Source organism: Electrophorus electricus, chromosome 16 (genome assembly GCF_013358815.1).
Source record: "Electrophorus electricus isolate fEleEle1 chromosome 16, fEleEle1.pri, whole genome shotgun sequence".
Classification (NCBI taxonomy): Eukaryota; Metazoa; Chordata; class Actinopteri; order Gymnotiformes; family Gymnotidae; genus Electrophorus; species Electrophorus electricus.
Genome location: NC_049550.1, coordinates 8,179,930 through 8,188,721, shown reverse-complemented (window position 1 = coordinate 8,188,721; position 8,792 = coordinate 8,179,930). Strand labels below are relative to the sequence as shown.

Genomic DNA, 8,792 nt, shown 5'->3' with positions numbered 1-8,792 from the left:
GCCGCTACTCGCAGGCTGGGGCTCGGATCACAATGGAAAGTGCACCCACGGGCATTAAGGGCATCGTAAGAAATGCCAGAGGCTTTTCCCTCCTTTTCAGCCCTCCCTCGGCCCCCCTCGCTCTCTCTCCCCCTCTTTCTTGTCCTCCTCCATTTCCCTCCCCCCAGGCACAATGCCCCCCACGCCTGCTTGCCCGATGCTCTATTTTAGAGTAGGAGAATATCTCCTCATCAGTAGAGGAAGTGAGATTCGATTTGGAAAACAATGGAATTCTACCTAGGGCTCTCAGTCCCAAGTTGGTCATTGCAAGCTCATGTTGTGCCGCGGAGCTTACTTGAGCTGCGCACCGAGACGCGCTCACGGCTGGCACGCTGGCTTCCCGAAAGAGCTCCCTGGAAACGTTGCCGTTCTGTAGGTTCTTTTCACATTAAAAGTGATTACAAGCCTGTTCACCATAACAGAATATGGCAAAATTTTGCTTAGAAGAGATATCAATAAAGGGGAAAAAAAATCCAGACCGAACCTCAAGATAACAAATATGCCTTTCATAAACTTCAGTGGATCGTTAAGGGCTGTTTTTTTTTTGTTTTTTTGTTTTTTTGTACACGGTAAATGTTGGCCTTGGCTGGAGCTGAGAAAACGGTCACGTAGTGTGACCCCACAAGCTCCGGGCTCACCGCCACATCTAAAATTCAGCTCCTCCGTTATTTTCTTCCCTACTTCTTTTGCTTCTATATTTCATCCATAAGAGCGCCTGGGGAGTGGAAGAGCAACGTTGGAGTGGTCAAAGTTGCTCCGACGTGTACGTATCACGCCTCTCCACTGTTCTGGGTTTGGGAGCGATCGGGGGGTGAAGTGGAGCCACGCCGCCGCGGTTTGGCGTCGGCACCTCTGACTGCTCTACGCACCTCCGCTATCACACTTCTCCATGTCAGCGCCACTGGTCATATGTGACGCGATAAAATGCCTCCTGCTCGGCTCGGATCCTCTGGCGATGACAGGCTCGGCCAGGTGTCCCGAACGGGGTCACGCGGGATACGGGGGGTGGGGGGCTTCACATTGGCGTGGTGCACACTGTGCATTAAAACCTACTTTAATGCCGAGACTGGCAGGGCAGAGTGTGTTCCATCCCCACAGATATGTTGTTTTTTCCGTTGTTATTCTGATGAATTCGACGTGGTACGTAGTGAACGTTGTTAAAGCTGCTGCTGAGCATAACTGTATATGATCTTGACCTTCTTCCTGTTTTGCTGCCTAGACCTGCTTGCAGCTGCTAATTGTGTTTCACTTGTCTTTTCTTTCTCTGGTTTTCCCTGAGCTGTGCGAATGGATTACAGCCCCCAAAGGCTAAAACAAACATGCCCGCAGAGTCCCGGGCATTTTATTGGTGTGGACAAAGGAGTGTGACCTCTCGGTTGCTTTTCAAAGCATCTCTCTTCTGTGTTCATCCACTATTAGCTGCCCTTACACACTCAGCAAAATGCTTTCTCCAAATCTTCTCCTTCCTGACCAATGGACGTGATCAACGACCCTCACCCCTAAACGGACGTCTGACCCCTATTTGCGACTCAGAAGGCAGAAAGCTCTGTACGGACATTGGTTTCTGTCATTTATGCTTACATTTAAGGCATCCAGAGGACGTTTTTATCCGGAGCGACTTACAAAAGTGCTGTCAGTTACTCGCAGACTGTATGTAAGCCGGTACAGTAGGTTAGAATATCAATAGAATACTGATAGAAAGCTGTTGAACATTTTCTTTAGCTTTTGTATCATTCAAAAATTGATCAAAGACGCAATGACAAAACACAATGGAGGGTATGATAGGAGTCTTGGGTCTCTGCAGTTGTTTTGGGTCTACAATGAAGGAATGTGAACATTCAAGGATCTGAACCTTATGGCTGTAGTTCAAGCTAAATCAGTTTCTGTCTTTCACTCTGAAATTCTTTGATTATTATCTTTGTTCTTAAGAATCTCATGAGTCCCACCCAGAGCTCTCTAAGAGACTACATGTATGTCTGTACTTGTAAATAACCGTTTCTAATAACATCCCTTCCCACACTCTCTCTCCGGCTGTCCCAGCATGAGCTGGGAATGTTTTCGCTGGGCTATTTACAGTATGTGTGCATTTCCCTGTTGATGTTCCCAAAAATGCCAACTGGCCATTCTATTTATGTCTGTCTGTAGTGCATTCTTCACTATGGACCAACCCAGCAAGTTCTTCACTAGAACTCACAGAGTTCTCCATCACATTTAGTCACCATGCACCAATCCAGTGATTTCCTCACTGGGCTTAGTCATTGCACACCCCCATCTTGACTTCACTAGTGGGCTTAGTCACTGTGTGCCAACCCAGTGAGTTCTTACATGATGCTTTTATCATGACTGAGTACAGCTTAAGCAATTGATGGTTAAGGGTCTTGCTACAGTGATAACTTGGCAGCAGTGGGGTTTGAACCAGCAACCTTCTAATTACAAGTCAAGTACCTTAACTGCTGAGCAACCAGTGAGTTTTTTCCCCTCTGAGCTGAGTAGCTGTGCATCAGCTCAGTGAGCTCTCTGTTGCCCCCACTTCCTCGCGATGAACGAGCTGGACAAACCCTGGAACGCCAATAATGAAGCATATCTAAGAATTTAAAACATTAGGCTAGACAAGTGCTGGACAACTGAGAGCTAAAACTTCGTTGTAATGTGTTGGAATGAGCAGTACAGCGCCACAGCTGCTACAACAAACTTGCTAAGCTAAGACGTACGGCAGAGATATTTTTAATGGCTGGCCTCACGCAGATCCTCTACCACGTGATAACCAGAGGAGAGAGTGAAGTAAGCTGTGGAGAGCAAATTACCACACCCTATTTTTAAAGGAAGACCTGGCAAAGCAAAATGCTACTGTGTGATAGCAACACTCAAGAGACCGGGGTTATCGCCTGACAAAGTGAGCCCCCATCACCGGTCTGGTGTCACAGACAAGCCTGTATCTCATCCCTGACAGAATCCTGGCTTGGAGAGGCTTCCGGAAAGGCTTCCAGAACCGCGATGGTGGCTCAAATACCTATATGCTTTAGAATTCTTCATCCCTGAGTCCTCTCGCAAGGACTCGGGAGGTGGAGGGTCTCGCCTGAAAATAACTTTTTATTCAGTTATAGGTCTTGAACAATCCACCACACAGCCGAACCTTGTGAAGCGCATTGTTCTGTATATTCCCGGTTGCATTCATTCTCTTGACGTCCCTTTGTAGCTTGCTGCCCTCCTTTCCGCTTTTCCATTGTGTTGCTGTGGGCCTTTCTTCCTCTACACCATCAACTCCAGGCCCAAATCCATTTCCTGTCGGATTGGAGGGAACAACTGATTAACCACCACCCATCCAATGGGGTTGGTGATACGCTAAAGGTTATTGGGTGTGTTTTCCAGAGCGTTGCGAAAAGGACATTTGCTGTGCTGCTTACAAGATCAGAGCTGTATTTTTTAAACGGACATGGGGCTGATCCTGGATCAGATTTTAAGGCTTTAGAGGCATTATTGTCAAGCACGGAGCTCCTCCTTTAGCTTTGGGACGTTTGTACACGGCTACAGCAAGTTATCAAACAATATATTATCAGTCAAATATTCATTGGAAATGGCCACATTTTATAATGAAACAGACTTTGTATGTTTATGAAACTCTTTTTTGTTTGTATTTATAGTTATTTTCAAGAACTTATGTTCTTAGTTTGTACACAAAGAGCCACGTATAAAAAAAACCTATTACATTATGAATCAAATTTTTGTAGTCATTGTGCAAATTCCAAACAATTATATACATGACAATTATGTAAGTAATTTATAATTTAGTATATAGTTCACTCAGATTTTAAACACAGTGTTTCACTTGATGAAATCACAAAGTAACAATGTATGAGATATATGTGGCTGAATCAATAACTCAAATAAAGGACAAACGGGTGAGTTGTAATGTTCCCTTATCAAGTAATGGAATAAAAGAGATGGGAGTGTTATAATCTCCTTCCCTGACATCGGATTCAGGGACGCCGTGCTCTGAGGAATACCATGTGGAATGGAACTGCACTGAGTTGATTTTATCTTCCTTTTTGTAACTGCTATCTCTGTTATGCACAAAGACCAGAGACGACAGTGACGCATGGAGGAAGATTCAAAACACTAGCACTGGGACAAAAGGATTATTAGCAGGAGAGCTCGGCCGCACAAATACAAGCGGTGTTCCTGACCGAACTGGCTAAAAGCAAAGCAATTAACTATTTTGTAATTTCTGCCAAGGCATGCCGAACCAAACGTGTTTCTCCCTCTTCAGTGTGCTTGCAGACCAGAAACCTTTAAGAAACAGCGAACCAAATAAACGTGGCAGTTTCCCTGAAAAGATGTTCCCGTGTCTCAATTGGAATCCAGCGTTCTTTCTCCTCAGCACGGAGAAAGAGCACATTCTGAGCCCTCTCTAGTCTTCCTAGTTGCTGACGGCGACTGCCCCCCGCATACTATCCCTGCGCAGTACCATTTTAGGGCCGTCAGCTAATTCGTGCCCCGGGGGGCAGGAGACGTGTGATGTGACGGCACGTAGGCAGATGGCCGTGAGATAACTTTTGCCGGCAGGACCAGCCCTCTGCTCGGGCAATCACGCCTCAGTGCGCACGCTCAAAGGACCCAGAGCGTGCCGCCATAACAGCATGCCTTTGTGTGAAATCCCGGCAACTATTCACCACCTCGGTTTACACCGTCAGCGCCGGCAACATCAACAAGTAGTGCCTTTAAAGCGGGGGTCTAGGGTCTAGGTAGGCATGGGAACGCATGTGCTAATAGTTAGCGGGCTCCGAGAGACCATGTGACTTCTCTGGGAGCTCTAAGCTGGCTCTAAACTGGCCTTCTGTAAAACTGAGTTCTGAAAATCTCCGCTGGGGAGGTGAATGAGGTAGCAGCACTGAGGTTCATTGGTTTTACAACCACAGATTACTGCTTTGTCATGGCAAGATGATGAACAATAAAATATGTTTTTTGAAAGATATGTTGCCAGATACGTTGCAATCTATAAGATATGTTCAATGGCAGACAATAGATAATGGAGAGTTCTTACCCACAATCCCTTCTGGCAGCCTCAGTCAATGGTTTCAAGGTCAGTGGGTTCAACATTGTTATACATGGGCACTAAACTAGTAATATTTATACAAGAATGGCTTCAAGTAGTCTAATACTATCCGCACTGTCACAGGTTAACATAATCTTCATTAGTAGATCATCATTCTCTGTTGCTATTGGATGAGAGGATTTTCATACAGACTAAAGGAAAATACAAAGAAATGGCTTATTGGATGGGTTTGCATCTACTACGACCTGTCTGCTTTAGCTACTGAGCTTGTAATACTGCAAATGTGAGAGAAGCATTTGTAATTTGTAATCTCGTAAACATACATTTTTCGGCGCACCTTCAGATGATTCTGGGTTTTAAGTAATTCTGCTTTATACCCCAGTTTACTTGTACCTCTGATCTACATTCTAGCTATATTCTTACAATATTTAGTTCAAATAAAATAATTCCTGGACTCTTCTTAATATTAATACTTAATATTAATATTTTCAATATTAATACCCTATACTTGGTCTTCTGTAGTTATGAAAAACTGATAAAACAAAACTGTTTTAGCAGTCTGATATTAAAGGCTGGGAGAATGTTACCTTTCTACTGCAAAACAAGCACCAGACTACCAGGGAAATACATTACATTTACAAATGTAAATGCAAATACAGTATGTCAGTGGTTTCTATTATAGAATAATAGTTTCATTGGAGAGCAGTTTTCCCATGTCAAGACGTGCTGCTGCACCATTCACAGATCCATGTTCCCACTTGATTGGTGAATTACGGAATTTAAAGGACTGGTCTGTTATGAGTTCAAAGCATTCACTGTTTACAAATGACATTAACATTTAATTCCTCTACATGAATGCCTTATTTTTGTTAATTTACAGATATTTACATATTAACTGTTCCTGAAGATTCAGGAATATATTAATATTTTTTCTTTATAGCATTGCTGTACACCTAGTGTTAACTTTAAAATAGGATGAATTGTGCCTCACAAGACACATTTACTCACATTTACATTTGTTTTGTCAATAAATGCGTCAACCCGTCACTCACACTTAAAACCTGGTTATAAATGCATATATCAATCCATCCTGCGGACTTAAAATTTGATATAAGCCTAATACAATCATAAACATTTTTTTGTTTTGTTTTGTTTAGTAACTAACGTACCACCACATGCTTTTTACGGTAGCAAAACTGCAGCGTCACATACGTTCCCGTTTGTTTGTGGATCTCATTGTCCTGCGCGTCACCGCTGGTCACCCTCCGAACAAAGGCCGTCTGGCTCCCAGCTTACATATCGCAGCAAACTCAAATGCCAGCCATCGGTCCAGATCCATTCGCTTCTGCTCAGTGGTGCGACAAGCTGAGGGGGCCTTAGGTGGGGACCCGAGGGCAGAACAGTTCACTTCATCGCAAGCACCTGGGACATCGAGCTGTGGCCGGTTGCCCGTTTTGGTAACATTAACCTATCGCTGGTTGCTCCTCAAGGACCCTTTTTGCCCTGGAATTGTTTTAATTGAATTTTAAAATGAGGGTTGTTTTTTTCTGGTGAAGTGTGAATGTTTTGCCTGAGAGGGAGAAATGCAAAGTAATATTGTTTATTTCTGGTTTACTTATGGGTTATAGTTCAAGTTCAAGTTCAAGTTTGGTTTATTTGTCACATACATAGTCATACACAGTATAACTCGCAGTGATAAATAGTCTCGGTCATTTTAAATCCAAATTGAAAATGGTAAATTTGTAACAGCAGATTACTGGCCACAGATTACACAGTTAAGTCAAATTTTAAGCTTTGTTTTAACCAATGTTTTTATACAGAGGCTGATGCTTTTGACTGACTCTCTATTGCATTAGTTTGTCAATGCATTCTACAATCAAGATAATTTGGCCAAACTAGTCTCACTGCTTCATTTGAACCCTTTGCTCTGCCCTGCCTACAGTGGTAACCCTCAACCATGGGAGACTGGAGTTTCCTGGGTAACATCCTTGAGGAGGTGAACGAGCACTCGACAGTGATCGGCCGGGTGTGGCTGACCGTTCTCTTCATCTTCCGCATCCTGATACTGGGCACGGCGGCCGAGTTTGTGTGGGGCGACGAGCAGTCTGACTACGTGTGCAACACACAGCAGCCGGGCTGCGAAAACGTTTGCTACGACGAGGCCTTCCCCGTCTCGCACATCCGCCTGTGGGTGCTGCAGATCATCTTTGTGTCCACGCCCTCGCTGGTGTACGTCGGCCACGCCGTCCACCACGCGCACATGGAGGAGAAGCGGCGGGAGCGTGAGGAGGCCGAGCCGAGCCCGCCGCAGGAGGCCGGTGGGGAGCCGCTGCCCGACCGGCGTGCCAGCAAGGAGACCGGCCCCAAAGGCGGCAAGAAGTTCCGGCTGGAGGGCACGCTGCTCCGGACCTACATCTGCCACATTGTCTTCAAGACGCTCTTCGAGGTGGGCTTCGTGGTGGGCCAGTTCTTCCTGTACGGCTTCCGCATCCTGCCTCTGTACCGGTGCAGTCGATGGCCCTGCCCCAACACGGTGGACTGCTTCGTCTCCCGGCCCACCGAGAAGACCGTCTTCGTCGTCTTCATGCTGGCCGTGGCCTGCGTCTCGCTCTTCCTCAACTTCGTGGAGATTGGCCACCTGGGCCTGAAGAAGTTCCCCTTCGTCTTCCGCAAGCCGAACCGGACGCGGGCGGAGGGGCCCGGGGCGGCCGCGGCGTCCATCCAGAAGCCCAAGGGCTACAAGCCGCTAGAGGAAAACAAGACCAGCTCACACTTCTTCCCCCTGACCGAGGTGGTCGGCGCAGCGGCGCGGAGGCAGGACGCGACGAAGGTGTATGACGAGACCTTGCCCTCCTATGTCCAGACGACCATGGTGGGGCAGAGCGCAGTTGCCGGCGCTGTGAGGGTCCACGAGGACGAGGTGCACACAGGAGCGGATGCCGAGGCCCCCGACACAATAGAAGACTCGAGGCTCCTCAGCAGCCTAAGCAGACCAAGCAGTCGAGCGAGGTCAGATGACTTGACGGTATAAACCTCTAGACTTGGGTTGGGAATGATGCAGGAGGTCATGTAAGCCATTGGAATGACATGGAAAATCCCAGCTTCTTAAATTGAAAGAGTTTAGGAGGAAAAGCAGAAACGGGGAACAAAAAAACCTGTGCATTTTTTCTTTTCTTTTTTTGCAAGAAAAACTTTTAGTACTGTTTCTTATCGAAAAAACTGAAACACCCAAATCTAAAATAAGATGACCAGTTGGGAGATTCCCATAAGTAGGAAATGTATGCGGATCACAAAACAAGGTGCATTATCAAAAAATGTGCTCTTTAAAAAAAAAAAAAAAAAAAATTACCAGAATTTTAATAATTATTTAAGTAGCTTACACTGCTAATGTTTACATTTTTTCAGACTAGTCATTTAGCTAAATGTTGTATAGGATATTTTATAAATCTTTTGATAATCCGATTACTTCTACAATGCTGTCAGGGTAATATAACTTTCATCTCAGTAACTCGCCCAAATACAAGTTCATCCATTTTCTGTACCTGTTTACTGTGCATTTTGCCAATATGTGTAGCTTTAAATGACTTGAAACTCTACTGATCTCTAGCTTCATGCAGCTATAGATACGTGTTCAGATTAATGATCTCTACGCGTTCCATACAGATTAAGTGTGGGCCAGATTTGCTCCAGTCGCTGCAAT

At 45.3% G+C, this 8,792-nt stretch overlaps 1 protein-coding gene across 1 annotated transcript; it reads left to right on the top strand.

The window, feature by feature from the left end:
* The first annotated feature begins 7,049 nt into the window (after nt 1-7,049).
* gja8b (gap junction protein alpha 8 paralog b) lies at nt 7,050-8,123 on the top strand. Its single transcript, XM_027010166.2, has one exon. The coding sequence runs from the start codon at nt 7,050-7,052 to the stop codon at nt 8,121-8,123; it is 1,074 nt and encodes a 357-aa protein (XP_026865967.2).
* The last annotated feature ends 669 nt before the right edge of the window (nt 8,124-8,792 follow it).

Bases quoted from the DNA above. Each gene is read 5' to 3' on its own strand.
- gja8b (XM_027010166.2), top strand. From the start codon at position 7,050: ATGGGAGACTGGAGTTTCCTGGGTAACATCCTTGAGGAGGTGAACGAG.